Source organism: Pyrus communis, chromosome 15, assembly GCF_041283825.1.
Source record: "Pyrus communis isolate YQ-2024b chromosome 15, ASM4128382v1, whole genome shotgun sequence".
In the NCBI taxonomy this organism is placed as follows: Eukaryota; Viridiplantae; Streptophyta; class Magnoliopsida; order Rosales; family Rosaceae; genus Pyrus; species Pyrus communis.
In genome coordinates, this window is record NC_142579.1 from 28,568,377 (window position 1) to 28,591,599 (window position 23,223).

At 36.9% G+C, this 23,223-nt stretch overlaps 4 protein-coding genes across 5 annotated transcripts; 2 read left to right on the top strand and 2 right to left on the bottom strand.

Annotated features, from left to right (window-relative positions):
* Positions 1-1,822: 1,822 nt before the first annotated feature.
* Positions 1,823-4,187, bottom strand: LOC137717356 (uncharacterized). Of its 2 annotated transcripts, none has more exons than XM_088685248.1 (3): positions 3,683-4,187; positions 2,375-2,905; positions 1,823-2,030 (listed from the first exon to the last, which is right to left on the bottom strand). In XM_088685248.1, the coding sequence occupies exons 1-3, from the start codon at positions 3,699-3,701 to the stop codon at positions 2,005-2,007; spliced, it is 576 nt and encodes a 191-aa protein (XP_088541374.1). In that variant the 5' UTR covers positions 3,702-4,187; the 3' UTR covers positions 1,823-2,004. The 2 variants fall into 2 exon arrangements, with proteins under 2 accessions (XP_088541374.1, XP_068312792.1); XM_068456691.2 differs by having other exon boundaries at positions 2,375-2,991; positions 3,683-4,184.
* A 7,782-nt stretch (positions 4,188-11,969) lies between these two features.
* On the top strand, positions 11,970-17,340 carry LOC137742518 (respiratory burst oxidase homolog protein E). The gene is made up of 14 exons (XM_068482409.2): positions 11,970-12,778; positions 12,913-13,072; positions 13,936-13,984; positions 14,068-14,181; positions 14,351-14,776; positions 14,946-15,329; positions 15,428-15,523; positions 15,613-15,728; positions 15,832-16,002; positions 16,094-16,253; positions 16,356-16,544; positions 16,648-16,776; positions 16,870-16,948; positions 17,065-17,340. The coding sequence occupies exons 1-14, from the start codon at positions 12,208-12,210 to the stop codon at positions 17,172-17,174; spliced, it is 2,754 nt and encodes a 917-aa protein (XP_068338510.2). The 5' UTR covers positions 11,970-12,207; the 3' UTR covers positions 17,175-17,340.
* Positions 17,341-17,514: 174 nt separating this feature from the next.
* On the bottom strand, positions 17,515-18,543 carry LOC148690822 (uncharacterized). The gene is made up of 3 exons (XM_088686436.1): positions 18,489-18,543; positions 18,195-18,405; positions 17,515-18,002 (listed from the first exon to the last, which is right to left on the bottom strand). The coding sequence occupies exons 2-3, from the start codon at positions 18,350-18,352 to the stop codon at positions 17,867-17,869; spliced, it is 294 nt and encodes a 97-aa protein (XP_088542562.1). The 5' UTR covers positions 18,353-18,405; positions 18,489-18,543; the 3' UTR covers positions 17,515-17,866.
* A 727-nt stretch (positions 18,544-19,270) lies between these two features.
* On the top strand, positions 19,271-20,878 carry LOC137743958 (peroxiredoxin Q, chloroplastic). Its single transcript, XM_068483869.2, has 4 exons — positions 19,271-19,627; positions 19,765-19,902; positions 20,123-20,212; positions 20,478-20,878. Exons 1-4 carry the CDS (start codon positions 19,427-19,429, stop codon positions 20,694-20,696), a joined length of 648 nt encoding a protein of 215 aa, XP_068339970.2. The 5' UTR covers positions 19,271-19,426; the 3' UTR covers positions 20,697-20,878.
* Positions 20,879-23,223: the final 2,345 nt, after the last annotated feature.

Here is a 23,223-nt window from a genome sequence, read left to right on the forward strand (position 1 = left end):
TTCGAGCTCATCGGGTCGGGCCAAGTATGCACGAATGTTATCTGATGAAGGAGCAAAGCCCTTTCTCAGCCTGACTTTTATCAAAGGAATAAAGTGGGTTCTCCCTTATATATAGTATACTACTCATATCATCAGTATATAAATATACATATGTGTATCAATGTAGTAAATAAAAGGAGGAATGCTAGGTAGAAGGCCAAGGGCAACTAGCTAGCTAGCCATCATCAATCTGCTCTCATGTAAGTGTTGTATCGTATGTATGTAGTTTACCCGATGTTGTATGCTTGTAGGAACGCAGATTATGTAATGAAAATTGGGGTTTCTATACACCACATAGTATTTGAGTTTTCTTTCTGCAAGGTATATACCACGATTCTCATTGTAACTAAACAACTATATACCACGATTCTCTCCATAATTAATGTTTTGTTTTCCTCCTCTATTATAAGCAATTGCAGTAACTTCCAACCATGCGAGTGGTTCTTCAGTTATTTAAGCATTAATGTCATCATCCCCTTTAACGGCAGAGAAACTTACATTTTAAGTTTATCATGAGATGCTACGTGATAGTCAAAACACATAATGACACGTAATAAGTTTGAGATATCACCATATTAGCTTCCCGGATATAAGTTAGTTTCTCCCTATCAAGTCAAGAGTTCTAGTGATTGGTTGAGGTGATGAAATATTTTGGTACCTTAATTTAGAAGCTTATGTGCACATATTTACGTGGAACAACAATTAACCCAGTGTCAAATGGGTTTCCAAACTAATTTCAAACTTGGCTACATTTTTCCTTTTCGTAATCGTTGAGTAGTGATCTAAGTTAGCCGACATGTACAGCCCAGAATGCACCATAGAATACTAAAATTCGCTGGAAGAAGCCTTTTAATTTGAAAAACTGGCTTTGTATAGTACACAAAATCATAGAAAATCATGGCAGATCACGTATAATATATAATATTCCTCGTATTGTCTCAGTGCATGCAGACAGTGTATGTGATGTATAGAGGACTGTGGATTTATTCATGTATACCAGAAGAAAAACATGATTGTGGATGGCCTTGCTATTGGAGCTATAGATGAATTTTGGGTACCAATATTTTAAGAATCAATCTGAGTAGACTGGGACTCGATTATTTGGTGAAATGATACGAGTCTCTAAGACACGCTTGTTTGTAATTAACAACTCTTTGAGCTAGTTTAATGTCCAAATAAAGTCTGCAATTTTACTCGGTCCTTCACATGATAACTGCCATCAGCTTCTATATAATATTAACTATGAACTTAATTGGCAACGGCCATTGGAAAAATAATTATGTATTAAAAGATTGTGATCCCGGAAACCATGTGCACAGAGGGAGAGAGAGAGGTTGTACATGGATATTGTCTTCAAGCTTAAGCATGTGCCATTATTTGTCAATGAACAAAAAACAGATGCATTATATATTTGGAAATATATAGACAGTTGAGGATCTTATTTTTTTAACCATCTCTACATATTCAGGTGATATAAATTATACGGAAAGTGATTTCCTCATGCTATTTTTCTCATTACACAGATCCATGTGTATTTCAGGCATTTGAATCGAATAAAACAAAGAAGAATTGAGAGAGATAAACAAGGGTGTGCAAAATCATTTCGTCAAATTTGATATAATGGTAGCACTTAAAAATACGCTTGCTAGAATTTGTTACCGGGAACCATTTTAATTAGGAAATTAATTCATATTGGACATATATTGTGATGGAGGACAAATGTGTTTCGTACTTGAGGATCAAACATCAGAAGATGTAGGTAACAATCAATCAGAGAAAAAAATAGAGAGGTTAAAAAATATTTAACTAAAGTTTCTGTAATTGTTGTTAATTCAAAAAAAAAGAAAAGAAAAAGAGAAAAGCAAAAAGATGTCTGAATACAAGGAGACCCTGCTTTACACCAGAAAATCACACCCCTAAAAACCTGGACCACTAATAAGAAACTTCATCACAGTCACTTACTCTTCATTGAATGACTTTCCAGTCTCCGGCTGCAAAACCACCAACAATACCAAATTAACAACATCAATAAAACTAGCAACCTATTTCGTGAAGAAAGACATAAATACTTAATATGCAACGTAGATCCATCAAATTGAAAACGGATCAAGGGCTTTTGGAATACGCTCGTGCACTTGGGATGTCACCGTGTCGGTATCCCAGGATAATCACGAACATTCATACGAGAAATTAAGCTAAAAACGCATGGGAGTGTGCAATTGACTTGAGATACTGCCGGTGAGAGAACTTTAGAATTCATTTTGGGTATCAAAGAGGATGACTTGATCTAGAAGGCACTGTAATGTGAAGGTAGTTAAAGTATGTGGTTTTTTACCTGGGCTGTCATCGGGGTGAGCTTTCTGATGGTTCTCCATGCACTTCAAGAGGTACTTGAAGGTCTCAGTCTCACATGGGATTGTGAGCCCGCCGCTATGATCAAACCCAAATTCCTCCTCAGCCTTCTCCAGCAGTACTTTAAAAAGGGAGTGACTGAGGTAGCTAGTGGGAACGATGAACCTCCGAAGCTCCGGTCCAACATAAACCGCCAAATATCCTTTGGGGATATCATGTGGCGGTTCGGGACTGTAGCATATATCCTCATCCGAGTCACAAATAACATTTGTTAGCCTCTGGCTAATTGCCGGTGAAATACCCCCATGGCCTCGTTCAGAGGGAGTGGTGCTCTCCCCTCCTCTTTTTTCAGAATGGGGATCCCCTCCTCTTCTTTCAGAATGGGGACTATTGTTGGCTCGGGGGCTGTTTGCCCTCGAGCCAAGCGTGACGGCTTGCCACTTCTGCAGGATTTCTTTGAACTTGACGATCTGCCTGATTCCAGTCAACTTGGTGCCACCATTTTCATTCATTGCTACAGGTTTTACCACAATTGTTGAAAGAATCCCAACACAGATATCAGATTGTCCGATTCCACACAACGTCTCATCAGATCTTCCACTATGAAAGGATTAATTCAAATCAACATCATCATTATAATTCAAATCATCATGATCATTATCTCTTTTATGCCAAATCTACCAAGTATACAACCAAGTTCCGAACCTTTTTTTGTTCTTGATATAAATGATATTCTACTTTAAACTAATCTAAAGTGTAGGAAGGAAGATTTGAACTTGGGTGCATAGCGGAGGAGCACATCAGCTCTAGCCAATGTGCCTACGCCCACATCTGCAACCAAGTTCCAAACTTTAACCAGTCCTACATTAATTTCTAGGATTATACATTCACGTAAGATGAAATAGCAACATGGGTAATATAATTCTTCAATATTTTCTGTATTCCGTAAAGTGAAATGTTTTATCCTTCCTTGTGAAAATTCAATAAAGCATCTAAATTTCATCCCAATTTTTAAGTTTTGGTTCAAATTCTTCATTTTTGGCTAACAAAGAGGCCAGATTTGAAATTGAAAAACCCAAATTGCTCCACCAAAAAAATTGCATGTATGATGATTCAGATTCCAGAAATCCCATAAATCCAACATTACAAAAGAAAAAAAAACAAAAGAACGCATATTGCCAAAAACATAACATCAAAATGCAACAAAGTAAAAAAATAAATAAAAAAATATGGAAATTCTAATTTCAACGCACGAATCCAAATAATGAATATCAAATAAACATGCAGTTACCTGAGGAGGGGGAGAACATCAGCTGCAAACCCGAAGAAGAAACGCCATGGGAGCTTCGGAAGGAAATAACGGAGCGAGCTCTAGGTCTCCAAAGAGAGAGATTGTATTCAGAAAATTCTAAATATTGCTAATAATAATAATTAATAATAAATCCCAGAGAGAAAAAGGAGATGAATGTTTTGGGAGTTTTACTACTTTTGTGAGCCCATCAATTTTCGGAAGCAAATTTTCCTTTCTCACTTGCTCTGCCTACGCTTTCGGAGGGCTCTGTTTTTTCGGTTTTCCTAGGAACCAAGCAAACCTAACGGCTTCTCTTCTTCTATATCAAAATAAATTATATAATTTTGTTTTCTCGTGAGACCAAAAAAAAAGGTAAAAAACAGAAAAGTGTGTTTATGTTTGATGAACTGGAAAATTATGAGGACTTGGAAGAGGAGATGTTATGAAAAACAGAGGAGCATATTTATAGCTGATGGGCTCTCAACTTTGAACGACCTTTCGTGTGCATAATGGCGTCGCCTTTTGCTTTTCGTTTTTGAGTTTTGGCTTTTCCACGTGCTTTGAGGAATCTCCATGGTACAATCCCATGCCAAGTCTTTTTTTATGAGATGTCAAGTCATTAGTTTTTTATTTGGTATTTTCTTTTTTTTCTTTTTAGATACGTCACAAAACACAAATACGAACACATAAGATCGTTTTTTAGGAAATACATATTGTTTAACGGAATCATTAAATCATAACAAAACACAAACACATAACATCGTTTTTTTCTAATTTCGTTTCTCACTCCTAAAATGTTGATTTGCATTCATCGATTTCTTTTGATCTTTTAGCCATATGCTCTTCTTCGTATCAACTACACAAAAGGGAAGTTTTGAAAGTTGAATTAAAAATAAAAGAATAAAGAAACAATAACGAAAGTATGTTGAAACATTTCGATAGCGTCAATATCACCTCTTTATAACAATCGAGAACATAACAATAACATAAATTATTTGAAGTCAAATGATTGTAACACTACTAATAGGGCCAAGGATCAGCTGTTCCCAAATAGTGTATCCTTCTGTGTCTCGTAGCTAATTTTACTAGTTATGAGACATGAAAGGGGAGTAATGACACTCCTTATGTGTCTCGTAGCTTAAATATTATAAGCTAGTACGTACCCTTAATTTGTAGCATTTGACGACTTTAGGCAACTTTGCACCCACACATTACATTAGATGATGACACTCACAAAGTCAAATAAAAAATGTTTGAAAAAAAAAAAAATTAGTGACAACATGTAGCAGGCTTGGTGAATGAATATTTTTTTTAGAAAAACTAATGAAAAGAGCTTGAAAACTTTGAGTTCTAATGATAAAGACAAAATAAATGGTAAAGTGAATAGTATCAAGATTGACTTGTTAGTGTAAAAATTTGGTTTTTTGTTAAAGTCCCCCGCCCTTTTTTTTTAATTTTTTTGCCAAAAATCCCTTTCGTTAATTTATCAGACCAGAAACCCTTTCTCGACGTGATTAGCACCCCCACACTATAATTCATCTCTAAAAGTTAGCATTTAAAAATAACAAATGTAGGTCTTAATCTGTGTTGCATGCATGTTCATGCACTCATTGACATCGTTGTGTTCTTTCATCTCGCACATGTAGAGGAATTGTTTTTGAGCTGACCAAAAAGATGAATTCATTTTTAAGGATACATTACCAGCCACATTTGTTGATAAGGATGGAGAGGATAAACATTTATATAATTATATTTAAGCTTCCAAATCGGAGTATGTATGCTAAAAGCTACTTTATGAAACTTAAAAAGGGATGCATTCTAACTTCAAAGCATTTTTTTTTCTATTGTATAACAATGTCTAACATACATTACTAAATTAACGGTGATTATCGTTCTAAATCATGTGAGGGAAAGATGAATAATGTCATGTTGAATGGTTAAAAAATGTAACGCATGCAATACATTGTTGTTTATATAGTAGAATTTTTCTCAAATCATAAGATAGATAGATGACTTACTACTGCGCTAATATACAGTTCTTTAAGAATAGCGATGTTGAGACTCCTCTTTTAGCCGTTTACACTATAAGCTGAATATATTACAAATTGTTTTTTATTTGCTTTCATTGGAGGAGTATAGAAGCCAAACCAATGTAAGAAAAATCACAGAGTCTGGTGAGGAGCTCAGCAGCCTCCGCCAACTATTGAAAAGTATGATATTTGGACTTGGGCCACTAATTTGCCTCCGGGATTACAAAGATTTTCTTATCTTTTGGGCCAGATAATTGAGATCAACATAGATTTGAGCAAAGTCAGTAATATAGAGTTCAGCTTCTTGAGCCCGATATGACCTAACTAAAACTCGTGAAGATCATCATTTCACGGTATTTTCACCTAATTAAGTTCCGGAATACAGTCCAACAATATTCTGTTGAGAAACTATTGGTTTTTTTTTGTTTTTTTTTGTTTTTTTTGGGTCTATAGAGAAACTGTTGGTTTTCATTGGCAATTTGTGTTTATTATTGATGAGTCCCTGCTCAATCATAATCTTGGTGTAACCTTACTCCCCTTCAAAAAAATTCTAACAAGAAAAACCATGTATAGTTCAAAGAATGCAGTGAGAAAAAATTTATTCAAAGAATGCATCCTCCTTGGACTCATGTGTTAGAGATTTCAATAATAAATATATATAAATTATATATATATATATATATATATTATTTTGTATATGTGCACACACGCACACACACATATATATATATATAATGACTTGGTGCTGCATTGTGCAGCGTGTGCGTGTATGATAAAGGATGCTGTAGTGCGCAACAAATGTAATTAGTTTAATGGTTACAACTTTTAGTTAAAAAACATGATGCTTCTTAAATTGTGTGAGTAGAATTAAAAGATATAAATAATCAAACTTTATTTTCTGAAAATTTTAAATAGAAGACATGTCTTTTGAGTCAACACTATTAAGAAGGGTTGTATATCTTTAACTAAAATGAAGGGACTCGATGAACGAGTACTTTAATGCCTATAAATACCTATTGTGGCATAATGTTTCCCACACAATTTTCAAAAATTTGTTTCTACATTCCTTGCTTTCTTTTCTCTCCATCACATTCATACAATTTCTTTCTAGTTATTTCTAAGGGAATACAATTCGGTTTTGCTAATCGAATATTCCATACTTTGTTGTATCCTGGAGTGACTGCCAAGAACCTTTTAGCAAACTCATTTGAGTGGGTGCAAATAACCTTTTATGGAAATGATTCAAGTTGTACCTCAAAGTCATCATTCGGATTATTCTCTATATTTCTCATTTTACTCTAACAACATGACACGATACTAAATCGAGGTAGGGTTGCATTAGGGTTAAGTAAGCAAAAATGGACTGTTTACTTATCTTTTAAGCTTCTTAGGTTCATGTTAGTGCACAAGTTGATCCCTGAAAACAAAAAAAAAACAAAAAACCATGGACCCGCCATTGTTCTTGCTGATTACTTTATTACTATTATTTTGTTGCTTAGGTTTTTGGCAATTTTGAATTTTTGAGATTTAAACATGCAAATAAAATGAATGGAATGAGAAGGGACACGAAGTTCACGAGTAGCTATGAGTTCAATTGCTTGATTTTGAAGGATTAAATTACTTGGTGGACTGAGCGACTAAACTCAACATATAGATTTTGTGTCAGTGTCATTCCACAGACTTGCTTCGAAACTTAGATTTTTGCCACACCCAGCATGTATCACCATCAAAAAATGTCCACATTAAGACATGCATTTTGGTTCTAGTTGATTAGTAGGTTCCACCTAATTGACCAAAATGCTGCTTAAGAAATCTTAATTTCTCTAATTTATTTAATGTTGTTGTTGCCTAGTACAATATTTTCAGTACGAGGGAGAGGGAGTACAAGATCGATGAGCTAGGACATACATATACATATGAAAATGTTTCTTTATTTGCTATAGGATTTCAAGTACGTACGAACTCTAATGTGATTTTTAACCAAGAAAAGTTTCATAGACACCGATAACTTCATGCAATTGACGGTTTAATTAAAAATTTGTGGAACAATTTAGTTAAAGATAAAGGGTAGTGCTATCCACACATTCTTTTTTACCTCCTTCACATCTTTTTCAATTTTCAGCTCGCGAATCGAATGAATTGAAGAAGATTAAAAGACAAATATTAACAAGGGGTGTGTGGAAGGTAAAAATGGGTATATGGATAACACAATCCAAGAACAAATGGTTTTGAAAGTACAGAACCTTCCCTTTTTTACAATGTTCTCGTTCTAACAAGAGCCTTTCGATATTGAAATATTGTCATGTGGTGTTATCAGCTTACTCATATTATAATAAGTATATTTATTTGTTAACACTATATCTTAAATACATGAAATTTTCACAACATTTCTGTACGTATTGTGGAAAAATAAAATAACCACATCCAATAGGAGAAGAACATGTGGACTATATGCTCTATGAGACGGTTTTACCCTTGCCGTCGTAAGTGGACCGCAAAATTACCCTAAGAGAAAAAGACGTAGAATGCCTTAAAATAATTGGACTTTTATGCTAACGGACTATGAGCTCTCCAGGCCGCCTACAACATAGCATGCCATTGACCTCCGGAGTCTCCGCAGTCCAATGGTGGTAGGACACCAACTTTCCAGAGTTTCTCTTTGGGTGTCCGACACAACTGTGCTCTTACCAACATGGACTTTTAGAACTGGTAGCTAGCAGGACTGCGGAGATTGACTTGCATAATCAAAGACTACCTAGTATGCTCAGCAACCTTCCCAGCCAGCTGCCTGTTAGGGTTTTCTCTATAAATAGCCAAGTCAGAAAACCGTAATCGCCACTTATTGCCAAGAACACTCTCAAGTTTTATTTTTTCTCTCTACTACTTTTCATAGGTAGTGGAGGCCCTTTGACAGACACCCTCTGTCTTTTTCAGGATGTTTGTCAATTAGGCTAATGGTTTGTTCTCTTGTAAGTAAAATTTTGTCAAATCAGTTGTGTACCAAATTTGCATCCACACATATGATACATGTTCATTAGTAACATCAGACATAGCATTGTGACCGTCGGACTCAAAATTTTCTCAAAACAGTAACAGTAAAGTATTAACTTTACTCTAAAGATAAATACCTCTGTAATTAAACTTGATAAAGGCAATGGGTTGGTTGAGTTACTTCCCTCATATGTCTTGGCATCTCTGGTGCTTGTAATTAAACTTGTCAAATTACTCTAAAGATAAATACCTCTGTAATTAAACTTGTTAAAGTCAATGGGTTGGTTGAGTTACTTCACTCATCTGGCATTTCAGATGAGATAGCATGCAGAACTTTTGAAAGTAATTTGCATTTAAATCATATTATAACAAATCAGCTGAGCCAGAGACTCAAAGAGTGACAAGTAAATTAAGTTCGACCTAAGCAATAATTTGTCATCATCCGTACCTAACTTATCTGAACAGCATCGAAATGACATAATTAACTTCATTCGTTTGTTTCTTCTTTGTGTACAGTATATACATATAATTTACCAATTCTTTACGGTCCAAATTCCAGCACTATTGCCCGTATCTATACATATTTTTAACATCAATTGTAACCAATAATAGTTTGACAAGTAGTAAGTTGAAGCCAAACGTTAATTATTTTCTTAGTTTGCAAAAGCTACAGTAGTCAAATAAACGTTGAGGCTACTACCTTAGTTATCTACTTACTGAATCATGTTCTCTTAGTTACTTGTTATTAACAATACGTGGTCACGTAAAATCGAATTTGAGATCAAGCATTGAATTTAAGCCTTTAAAGCACATTAATTTTTTTAAATGATGATTAAAAAAAATAAACGATTTTTATTATGAGATTTGTGCAATATAACATTAAACATGATATTAACAAATAGAACAATGCTTGGTTATAAACAAATTTTGGTTCTCTATCAAATAAAAAAAAAACTAGTATACGTAGTAATAAATGGAAGGGTGTTATACGTGTGACTTTAGGGCAACGCCAAATCTCCAATCTCTATCTTGATGTGAAGTGTATTACGAGCAGCCTCATGGGCGGCAGGAGTGGAAGACACGAACCTTCTAATAAGAAGACTATAAAAAATATGCCCTCTAATTCATACACAATTAATACCAACTGAAAGCATAAATTTGGAGCACCAGCATCTTCGTGTTGTGTTAATGGTGTTCTGCCACACATATATATAGGCTAACTTGGCTAAATAATCTAATTCACATATATATACAATCTAGAACATGCTTTGGAGACAATATCTCTCAATTTAATGGGTTTAAAAACTGATTTTTAGAGTTGACTAGTTGAGGTACCTGAATTGTATTAGAAGTAATTTTATAAACCTGTCCGAAATCTATGAGGGAACATGTTTCAAATTGAAGCCATGCTCTAATTAGCTATGTCAAACAGCCACAAGATTTAACTTTCAACGTTTGCAAAAGAGTCATTGTAGAATTTTTTAGCTCGGACAATGAAAGAGTATTGTTAAAGCATCTTCCTAAATGGGTGGTTTTGCAACAAATTCAACGAGGGTACGTATATATGACAACTTAATTATAACAACAAATACCAACTTTTAAATATGTATATTTTTATAATTAAATTGTATATAAAAATTAATCGAGATTAGCACTTGTATATATATGCACATAATATATGTGTGTGTAAATTGGTCTGCATATATGCGTACTATTCGAAACCATGTAATTAAGTTAACAATAATTACAAATTGAAGATAAGTCTTCTAAAAAAGGGTCATATGTATATTTTTTATATAATTAAATTGTATAAAAAATTAATCAAGATTAGCTCTTATACATATATACATATAATATAAGTGCCACTTAGTATTATGGTGTAGTGGTATTCCTCTCTAAAACTGAAAAATGAGACTTAATCCCAATTCTACTCATTAATCAAGGGATCCTATTAATCCAATTTAAATAATTTAACTAAATAGCTAATGTACTTGTCAAACACCTATTAAACTTGTTTAGAATCTTAAGCAGTCAAAGACAATGACAACACGTAAATAAAAAGAGGCATGCATGCATGTTTGGTTCCAGCAGGTAATTAAGCTATGCTGGGTAATCTCTATGTGGTTACGTTTGTATAAAAAATCGAGTCTGAGACTGACTGCTCAACAATAGTGATGACCACTTCCAATATGTCCAATTGTTAAGTATAAAATAAGAGAAGCCATTGATGGCCAATTGTTATGCATAAAAATAGTGAAAGAACCAACGGCCGGATATGCCCTGTGCATAACTATTCATCAATAATACATATATAAAGAGAATATAAAACTGTCTGAAAATTATATAGAACAATGCTTCCTTTTGAATAGGTGATTATGTAGACCAAATCCTTGCCCTAGTTTGTGGCCATGAAGCATCACTAACCCTACACATGCCATGAAGCATTACTAACCCCTACACATACACATACACACACACACACATACATATATATAGTATTCTTTTTTATTTTATAGTCAATTATTAGGATAATACGCATTTTAACCATTTATGTATACATGTTCATATTATGAGCATTGCTTGGAGTAACAGTATAACACATTTTTTTGTATCACGTGATGTTACAAAATGATGCATACAATCAGTACACATCACTCAACTTACTACATATGTTCTTCCTAGCATTAATCCGAAATTAGTTCTTCATGGTTCTCATTTCAATCACATAGCTAGTTGATGGTCGTAATGATACCATAAGGGCAAAATATATTACTCATACAAAATAACTCGATTGGTTTACGTAAAATACATGAAGAATTGAGTTTAATAAGTTTACTATATATGCATGCATGAGTATGATACAATGTATATGTAACAAAAGAATATAAAATACAAGTCTAAATTTACGACAACAACTTTAGAGTTAAAATGTGAAACTCAAGAGTGTAGTTGGTAGAAAAAGATAAATTTTAGGGTTTTTGTCTTGGAGAAATATAAATATTTATCTATACAACATGTGCGTATGTACAATAATCATGTACAATTAGCCTAAACATTCCAATTAACGTAATCATTGTTTCTTCTTAAATTGTAGATGGTAAGCTCCTCCTATAAAATCATTACAAAATCATCAAATCTCAATAACACACTTTATATGTACGCAAAAAAATTGGCGGCAAAAATATAGTACTGGGAAGTAATATATAGTACGTACCTTCTCCGTTCCCTTCAAAGATCATATAATTGTTATAAGTAAGTGGAAATCTATTGTTGTTGTGGGACAAATTTGCTTCTTGAGCAAAAACTCAACTATTCTTTAGAGAGAGAAAGAGAGTTAGAGAGAGAGGTAGCACGACTTGCGTTGAAATTGTAGGGGACGAATTGGTTGAGAGGTGCATATCTTGTTTCTCTCTGTCTCTGTCTCTCTCTCTAGAACTAGAAAAATCCTCAGCATTTCAATTTTTCAAGCAAACAAAAAACCTCAAGACTTATAATAATTAAACAATGATGCCAACCGCGTCGTTTAGCTCGAAGCGGTCGACTTACAGCCACGGGTTTGAGTTACCGGGAAACTCCTCGCCGTCGTCGGTCGGCGGTGCAATGCTGCCGAAGTTTCTCAACGACCTCAACCAGGACTTGGTCGAAGTCACATTGGAGCTCGACGATGACGACGACGGCTCAATTGTCGTGTGCAGCGTCGCTCCCGCAAACGATGACTTGACGTCGTCGGAGGCCGCGGCGGCGAACGGGATTTTACGGAGGAGTCTTTCGGCGACGTCGAGGAGTATTCGGCGGACGTTCGGGTGGTTGAAATCGGCGTCTTCGAGGACGACGGCGTCGAACTCGGAGTCGGTGGCGGAGTTCACTCTGTCGGCTCGCGAGGCGAGGAGGATGAAGGCCAAGCTTCAACGGACGAGATCGAGCGCGCAGAGAGCTCTCAATGGGTTGAGATTCATCAGCAAGACGAATGCCGGAGGAAGTGACGCGGCGGAGCAGTGGCAGCAAGTGGAGGCGAGGTTCGAGTCGCTCGCCAAGGACGGCTTGCTCGCCAGTGCAGACTTCGGTGAATGTATAGGTATATTAAGAGTTTAATTAATTGATCTTAACTAAGTTTAATAAGTTAACATTGATTGACATTAATTTAATTTGTCTGTTTGGTTCCCGGAAATTGCGAGGGAAAAAGATTAATGATATTTTGTATAAATGAAGGGATGGGGGACTCGGAGGAGTTTGCGGTGGGGATATTTGATGCATTGGCGAGAAGGCGGCGGCAGAAGATAAGCAAAATTACGAAAGAGGAGCTTCGCGACTTTTGGTTGCAGATTTCCGACAATAGCTTCGACGCGCGCCTTCAAATCTTCTTTGACATGTGGGTTTCTCACTCTCATTTCTCTATTTTCTCAGCCGTTGATTAGGTTTCTCTGATTTTGCTTCGAACAAATCCACCGTCCAAACGGACAGAGTTCTAATTCTAAACTAGTGTCATACATCTTAAGGTGACTGAAACTTGAATACAAGGGGACATGCACCATGGCTAACAGACCTAACTTATGTTTGCTTTTTTCTTTTCTTTTGATATTTTTAACTTTTATATTAGCGTGTTAGTGAAGGGTGCTAAAGTCAATGACATGCAGATGCTTGTCATTCCATGTATACATGAATTTCACATAATTTTATGGTAAAAAATTGTTAAGAGCTTACACGCAATTGATCGTAACAAAATTCATTATAATTGTATCAGTTAAGATTAACTCAACAAATCAAGTGATTGATTCTCAAAAGGGGGTTCACAAGTCACCCCCTTTTGGAAAGTTATTAATCTAATCGTCTTGGAGTGTTTGATTGTATTGTGTTTTGGCATTTTGCGTTTTGCAGTTGTGCATTGTGTTGGTGTGAGTTTTGTGTTTAGTTGACCAAAAAGAGAGAATTTTACCCACATAGGTTAAACTATGTTGTGTCTTTGTGTGTTCTATCTACTTCAACCTTTCCCATCTCAGTGCCTCTAAAATAAAAGTTAGGTAATTAAATGCTTTTTAAATGCGTGTAGCTTTTGCCTTCTGTTATTTGTGGAAATGTATTTTTTTGGTAAAAAAAAAGAATAGAAAAATGGCTCATGGTTTTTGGTTTTTGGTTGGATAGAAAAACAAGAAAGTTAGAGATCTGATCACTTTCTTTGGGTGTTTAGTTGGTCAAAAGTTGTTTTCTTATTAAATTTTCCGATTTAATTTTCAGGGCAGATAGCAATGACGATGGAAGAATCACAAGGGAAGGAGTTCGAGAGGTAAAAATTGTTCACTGCGGTAAAAGTAAAAAAAAATCCCATCAGTTTCTTATGGAGTTTCGTTTTGTTTTGTTCAATTACAGCTTATAATGCTCAGTGCTTCTGCAAACAAGCTATCTAAGCTGAAAGAACAAGCTGAAGATTATGCTTCATTAATAATGGAAGAGCTTGATCCCGAAAACTTCGGTTACATTGAGGTAAAATTAATACAACCTTCGAATAAAAGCTGTGACTATCACACCGTCACGTGATGTATTAATTCACTCATATTATAAACGTTGATAGTGTGACAATCACATTTAAAAGTTTCCTCGTCTTCGTGGGATTCTAAATCAGACAATTAATAATCTTTTACCATTTACTCAGTTATGGCAATTGGAAGCATTGCTTCTACAAAGAGATGTGTACTTAAACTACAGCAGACCATTGAGCACAGCAAGTGTATCTCGGAGTCAGAACCTCAGTTCCTTGAAGCCCAAGAATCTGGTCCGGAGACTGAGCCGTTCACTTCAGTGTCTCATACTCGAGAACTGGCAGCGCGGTTGGATTCTACTGCTGTGGGTTGTTGCAATGGCTTCCCTTTTTGGCTGGAAATTCTACCAATACAGAAAAAATAGGGCTGCATTTCAGGTCATGCACTATTGCTTGCCAGTGGCCAAAGGGGCTGCAGAGACTCTCAAGCTTAACATGGCTCTCGTACTCCTACCGGTCTGTCGAAACACGCTGACATGGCTTCGATCCACAAGAGCTAGGTGCTTCATCCCTTTTGATGACAACATTAATTTCCACAAGGTATAAGCACTAATCTTCAGTACCTTGGGGATACTAAATAGACAATAAGTCATATTAAACTACAATTTAGTGCCATTTTTTTATCTATTTGTAGCCGGTCCTATGCGTTTTTTTTTCCTGAGACACAACAATTTGACATTTTGTTTGCATTGATCTTATTTTACCACAGATAATTGCATTTGCTATAGCAATTGGAATAATCATTCACGCCGGGAACCATCTGGCATGCGACTTTCCTCGCATAGTAAACTCATCGCCAGAAAAATTTGCACCGCTATCCTCAGATTTCCACAACAAAAAGCCCACCTATGAATTCCTACTCACCGGAACTGAAGGCACGACTGGAATTTTGATGGTGATTTTAATAGCCATCTCATTCACTCTAGCAGCACGTAGATTTCGGAGGAACATGGTGAGGCTTCCTGCTCCGTTCAACAAGTTGACTGGGTTTAATGCGTTCTGGTATTCTCATCATCTGCTAGGTCTTGTCTACATATTGCTGATCATACATGGAAGCTGCTTGTATTTAGCCCACAAGTGGTACGAGAAAACGGTAAGAAACTTGAACAATAACACAGGAAAATTACAAAGCAAATTTCATTTACTTATTAACTGATTGCATCAAGTAATAAATGTTTTCCTACTTAGCAGACATGGATGTACATCTTTGTTCCATTGTTGCTCTATGTGGCAGAACGCAGTCTGCGAACTTGTAGATCGAAGCATTATTCTGTTAAGATTTTCAAGGTAAGAAAAATTTACTCAAATCTGTTCATATTTTTTTTGTCGACTGTTCATATACTTTTGCGATCGTTGATTTCTGACCGTGTTAACAGGTTTCCGTCCTACCCGGAAATGTGATTAGCTTAATCATGTCCAAACCACCTGGATTTAAGTACAAAAGTGGGCAGTACGTATTTCTACAATGCCCTACAATCTCCCCATTTGAATGGTGAGTCTGATTCTTATACAACTTCGTCTATCATGAAACGTAAATTAGAAAAGCACCCCGACAACTATAAATACTAAACCTCTCGATCCTTTATTATTTACAGGCATCCATTTTCCATTACCTCAGCGCCAGGAGATGAGTATCTCAGCGTTCACATCCGAACAGTAGGGGACTGGACTCGAGAATTGAAGCGAGCCATAGCGGAGGAAGATGATTCATCCCCTGCAGTACATTCAGCAAGATTTGTTCAGATTCGAAATCTGGATCGGAGAGGGTATGAACACACCTAATCAATATTTCACCGTCCGAGATTTAGGTTCTGTATATGCATGGGATTATTAACGTTACATGCAACATCAATGCAGCCAACCCAGATTGTTTATCGACGGTCCATATGGGGCGCCAGCGCAGGACTACCAGAGCTACGATGTCTTGCTCCTCGTGGGGCTTGGGATTGGAGCTACCCCTTTCATAAGCATTCTTCGAGATCTCCTCAACAGCACAAGAACGGCACAAGAACAAATGGTACAGTTCATAATATCCGACTCTTTGAGTACAAACTTTTCAGTGTTTCGATAGATTTTTCCTTTCTGACGATTAAGTTAAAATGCATTGATCATGAACTAGGATTCAAATACAGAAACTAGTAGATCAGACGACAGCCAAAATAGTTTTACGTCTTCAAGTTTGACGCCCGGTGACAAGAAGAAATCGCAGAGGACTATGAATGCTCACTTCTATTGGGTTACCAGAGAGCTTGGCTCCTTTGAGTGGTTTAAAGGAGTCATGGATGAGGTTGCAGAAATGGATCACAAAGTAATGAATTAACTTCTGTACCACCTTACGTCATAATTCTCTTCGACCTTGCTGATGTGCTACTGCTAAGTTACTAGTTTGTTAACCTTCTTTCTTGTTACAGGGTCAGATTGAACTACACAACTATCTTACGAGTGTCTACGAAGAAGGTGACGCTAGGTCGACTCTAATCACCATGGTACAAGCTCTAAACCACGCCAAACATGGCGTCGACATCCTGTCTGGCACCCGAGTATGATCCTCATCGCCGTTTCAGTTGACACGTACGGTAGATTGTGTTCTTAAGAAGTTACTGACCTTTCAAACATTGAATTATGCATTGCAGGTAAGAACTCACTTCGCAAGACCAGATTGGAAAGAAGTGTTTACCAAGATAGCTTCCAAGCATCCGTATTCAACAGTAGGTAAAGATATTCTACCACAACCGAATTTTTATGTTAAAAACATAAACCCTAATCATGCATCTAGTAGAGCAACGAAACAAAGAACCGAGAGATTAAACGAATCAGCTCATTTGCAGGGGTATTCTACTGTGGGATGCCGATGTTGGCAAAGGAGCTGAAGGTGCTATCACATGAACTCAGTCACAAGACAACGACACGGTTTGAATTCCACAAGGAGTATTTCTAAAACTAGAAGACCACCATCGTCATAGTACCAAGTAGCGATATTTTTCTAATCATACGGAGTATCCGTAGAGAAAGATAAATATAAATGTATAAGGATAGTAGCTTGGAAAGATGTAAATGTAACTGTTTTTCATACATATCCAATATAATACAAAGTTTCAGTAAAACATGGGAAGAAAGATGAATTGCAGATTTATGTCCTGGTCGTAGACAATGACGAAAATAAGAATCTACAATGACGAAACAAAATTCAAGCGAATATGCACCCAACGTATTGAAATTTCGATGGAAAAACAAGAAAATGACAAGAACCTAGCCTGGAGAGTATGAACAAGTATTCATGGCAGACAACACAAGCAAAAGAGATACCTTTCTGAGTTGATATTCAGAATTCATCCGACTTATATCACATTGATCACGCAAGCGAGGCTAAATCAGCAGATGCAACAATTCCAAAGCACGGGAACAGAGGCACTGCTGATAGTTAGCTTGTAAAAATTATCATTAACATAATAAAAAACGAAGGGTAACAATATATGTTGATCAGGTCAGAATCGTCGGAAGCAGTGTTAGTATAATCGCGGAAAGCTAATCAAAATTGCACCCTCTAGAGAAGACACCTATTGTTGGAGAATCATTCTTCTTTGGAGAACAACACATTAAATGGATCAGTATAATGCGATCCAGTTGCAATCAATCATCTCTGATCTTCTTGAGAAGTTTGGAAGCCCAACTTCGGACGCGTCGCTTCAGCGTATAGCCAACAACAATTCCAGCAACAAAGCAAAGTGTACAAAGCTTTGAGCATGTCCACAGTGAAACCACCTGCCTGCAAGTAGACATAAGAACAAACTCATGCCTGAGCAATGCATCAACCTCAACTCTTTAAAAAATACGCAAAAATAGATTACGGAAAATCATTGAAAGCTAAACCCCACAAAACCCAAGCCTCTAGAACCCTGAACCAAACGCTACCCAATTTACAGAGTACCATTAAAATATCTGAAACTTTTAGAGGTACCTGGCGGGTCTGTTGAGCAAAATACGAGACTGATCGGAGGAAGACAGAGCGGCGGCGAGACCTTCAGTCCCACGGTGAGGGTCGAAGGAAGCCGAAGCGGAGCCCAATTTTGGGGGGTCTTTTGGGATTTTCCCAATCAACTTCTGCAAACCCTCCATAATTCGAATGCTTCGAGAGAAAACGCAGAGAACCCAACCCAGAACGCCTTATCCTGTTCACAATTCAGAAACCCAATTAGGAATTCCAATCTTAAGGAGATAAGTACTGAGAATTTACGGGTTTAGGGTTCATTACACTGAGCACGCTTTCTACTCTTCAAAGATCCCTAGTTTATTACAGTGGAGTTCTTCTCCCCCTAAATTTCGCGAAATCACAAAGATTTATATTTGAGTTTATTCTTCTTTCCTCTGTTTGGGCCAGACAGTTGGGCTTGGACCAAAAAAAGTCATTTGGTCTCGGGACCAAGTTGTAGAAACAATCTAATCATCAACAACCACGTTATATAGTTTATAAAATATGATATCAATTGATGGTCTCCCTAAGCGTTATTATGTGAAAATTATGTGATGAAACATATAGCATGGGAATTACTTGATTAGGGGCAACAGAATCACTTAATATGACGAAGCCACATACTTGTTGCAGGAGGAGGATCACCCAACAAGTAAACACATGTCCCATAGTTAATGACAATTTAATGTCTGCTAGACATAAAAAAAAAAAAAAAAAAAAAAAAAAAAAAAAAAAAAAAACTTGTCATAATTTATCATGCTAAATTCAGTAATAAATACATATAATGTAGATGTAATTCATCACTAAAATTTGATTTACAAACTTTGTTGGGTGGCTATTTAGTACTGCGGTCTAGTGATTTTTCTCTTCACTTATAAGTGAGACTTAAGTTCAAATATGATGAATGAAAAAATTGATACAAATTTATTCTCTCACCCTTTAATGTAAAAACATTGTTGTCTAAAAAATATAATTTATAAGGTGAACTTTGTACCAATAAAAAAAAATACTCCCATAGAAAAGGTAGTAAAATACTAAAAAACTTAGTAACACAAGGTTGGGGTCAGCAATCGTCCACAAAAGCCAGTCTATCCCCATCTTCTCCCCAACACCCAACACTCCCTCCCTTATCTTCCTCCTCCAATTGTGAAAAAACCACCAGAGAAACAGAGAAACTAAGGAGGACACTTCATATTTCTCTCTGGTTCCAATCCAATCCAATGGCCGCCCTCTCTGTTCCCAAGCACCCAGCCTTCCCCTCTCTACTTCCCACCCAAACTCCCAAACACTACCCATCTTCTCAAACACTCCCAATTGTCTCCAGCTCTTCACATTCCCAGTTCTATGGCCTCAAGTTCTCCACTTCTTCCACTCTGCCAATCCCTTCATCTTCCTCTGGCAAGATGTTCATTTCTGCTAAGGTACATTTTGCTTATACATGTTGTGTTTCGTATTAATGGGTGCATGGATAAACGCTTTTAATCATTTGAGCTACGAGTCCCTTACGACGGCTACATTTTTTTTATTGATTGGTTATGGTTGGTTGGTTTGTGGACAGGTGGACAAGGGTAAGGTTCCTCCAGCCTTCACATTGAAAGATCAGGATGGAAAGACAGTGAGCCTCTCCAAGTTCAAGGGAAAGCCTGTGGTTCTATATTTCTACCCTGCTGATGAGACCCCTGGCTGCACTAAACAGGTTCGAATTAACCACATTGTTTAGCATGTTCTAATTCCACTTAATTTGAAGTTTGTTTATGCTTAATATGCTTATCCTGGATTAGTTTTGGCCAATGACTTCTGCTATCTGTCCGGTAAATTTTCGATTGTTATGATATGAAATATGCATTGAAGCTGATAATGCCAGATAGATTGTGCCTTTAGTTAGTGCAGACACTGACAATTTGATACTCCTCTAGGCTTGTGCTTTCAGAGATTCTTATGAGAAGTTTAAAAAGGCCGGTGCCCAGGTTGTCGGGATTAGTGGTGATGACCCCTCATCACACAAGGTAATGTGAAAGTTTTGTGTGTTTATATCATGTAGTGTCATCACATTAAGGCTTAGTATATGTTGCTTTCAAAAGAGTTTTTTTGGAAATTATGCACAATGATTCTTCAACAGATGTAAGGATAAATTTGTTGGGTTTTTGAATTAATTGAAAATGTAAGCTACTAATACGTGAGCCAACAATTATAATTTGCGCGCGTTAGTTTTGTATGCATAAGCATTACGAATCAATGCTCGAAGTTGATTACAATTGAAAATGTTTGCAGGCTTTTGCAAAGAAGTACAAACTTCCATTCACATTACTAAGCGATGAGGGCAACAAGGTGAGGAAAGAATGGGGAGTGCCGTCGGATCTGTTTGGGACATTGCCCGGGAGGCAGACATATGTTCTGGACAAGAATGGGGTGGTAAAACTCATCTACAACAATCAGTTCCAACCAGAGAAGCATATCGACGAAACTCTCAAACTACTTCAAAGCCTCTAAATTAATTCTCATCTTTTTAGCTGCTTGTGTTTCCATCCCTTTGTCCATTATATCTCCACAAAACAGGGTTAGCAAGTAGTTGTTTTTGTATAATCCAATCTAGTTATAACTAATGGCAACTATGCCCTATAAGGCAAACTACTGTGATATTTGGTAGCAATGAAGTGAGATGTTATTTGTAAGTCAACTGTGGAAAATTTGAATTGGTATTTTATATTTACTAACGAGATTACAAAAACTGAAGATCGAACACGGATGACAATAATCTGGTTCTAATTTGTGTATAATAGTCCTTTGAAATTTTTTAAATGTTACTATTGTTGTAGGCCTATTTGATTGAGCGATCTAGGGTTAGAGAGAGGGGTGAGGCAAGCTTTAGGGAGAAGAGAGATTGATTTAATTGTGAGATGTGTTTGATTCACCCCATTGTGCCTTTATTTATAGTAGTAGAAAGGGTAAAACCTTTCCCTTTAGGATTACAACATTTAATAGGTAATCTAATCTAATAGGAATACATAATACTTTCCCAGATTCCCTAGGATTTACACAATCACATTCCTATTCTAAATATGACTACAACACTCCCCCTTGAGTGTGTAAATACTCAACAAACCATCGCATTAGATCTTCAGCAGATAAGGTAGAATAGTTGATGAAGTCATCGGCACAACGGATGATTGCGAGTCTCAAATTTATTTTGAAGTATGCATTTGTAAAAACTCACAAAAACCTTGCTATGGTAAATCCCAAGGAATGGGGAAAACCCATAGACTAAGGAGAAAAGTAAGAAAATATGCATAATGTAAAAAACACTCGTCAAATTGGACGAAGGTAGTGAACTCAACGGAGTGATCATCCCAGGATGGGTGCCTTATTAAAACCTAGTTAGGTAGCAAAAACCCAGTGGGAAAAACGCTCCTAATTGTAGGAAAAAAGAGTACATTAAGATCATGTAAGTATGCTTTAAGATACTCCCCCTGAGTTAGACAACTTTTAAATAAGAGAACTACAAGCGATTCAACTTACGCATACCGATTCCTTGAACAAGCTTCTGAAATGTAGACTTGGGCAATGACTTGGTAAAGAGATCGGCCAGGTTGTCCTGGGAACGGATTTGCTTAACTTCAATGTTTTGATGTTACTGCTGTTAGTGTGAGTAATAGAACTTCGGCGTTATGTGCTTATGTTGTCTCCCTTAATGTATCCCTTCTTCAATTGCTCGATACATGTTGCATTGTCTTCAAAGATCATTGTAGGAAGGTCAACGACTGATGTAAGGCTACTAGTGCTTCGAATATGTTCCATAACTTCTCTCAGCCAAAAGCATCACGCACATGCAGGGCGAGAATCTCAGCATGGTTAGACGAAGTCATAACTAGCATTTACTTGGTAGACCTCTAAGATATAGCGATGTCTCCAACAGTAAAGACATAACCCATTTGAGAACGTGCTCTATGTGGGTCAGACAGATATCCAGCATCTGCGTAACCAACAAGGCAATAATCAATCCGAGTACCATAGAGGGCGGCAACACTCGGAGATTTGCTGGTATAGAACAAACCCAAATCCGTAGTACCTTTGAGGTAGTGGAAAATGTCTTTAACACCATTCCAGTGTCTGTGTGCGGGTGCATTACTGTATCTAGTCAATAGATTCACAGCGAAGGAGATGTCGAGTCTAGTGCACTGAGCCAAGTAAAATAAAGCCCCAATTGCACTTAGGTAAAGAACTTCAGGTTCCAAAATATTTTCCTCATCCTCATTTGGAAGGAAGGGATCTCGTTTAGCATTTAGAGTCCGAACGACCATGGGTGTACTTGAAGGCTTCGCTTTATCCTCATTAAAACAACGCAACACTTTTTGGGTGTAGTTCAATTGATGTACCAGGATTCCATCCGAACAATGCTCGATCTTCAGGCCGAAACAGTATTGAGTTTTCCCAAGATCCTTCATCTCAAATTCTAATTTCAGGTGTGCAGCAATTTCCTCAAGCTATGTGGGAGTCCCAATGAGGTTCATGTCATCAACATAAACTGCAACGATTGCAAATCTAGAATGTGACTTCTTTATGAACACGCATGGGCATAGTTCATTGTTCACATAACCCTGACTTGTCAAATATTCACTCAGACGATTATACCACATCCGCCCCGATTATTTCAATTCGTAGAGTGACCTCCTCGACCTAATTGATAGAGTGTTCTGTGGTATAGAATTATTTGAACCAGTCAATGGAAGTCATTCTAGAACTTTCATGTAGATTTCCGTATCTAGATCCTCATAGAGATACACGGTTACCACGTCTATAAGCTGCATATTTAGTTTTTCAGAAATTACCAAACTGATTAGGTAGCGGAACGTTATAACATCTATTATGGGGGAATATGTCTCCTCGTAATCAATCCCTGGGCGTTGGGAGAAGCCTTGCGCTACAAGGCGTGCTTTGTATCGCACTATTTTATTCTTCTCATTATGTTTCCTCACGAAAACCCACTTGTAACCAAACGGCTTCACGTGTAGTGGTGTAG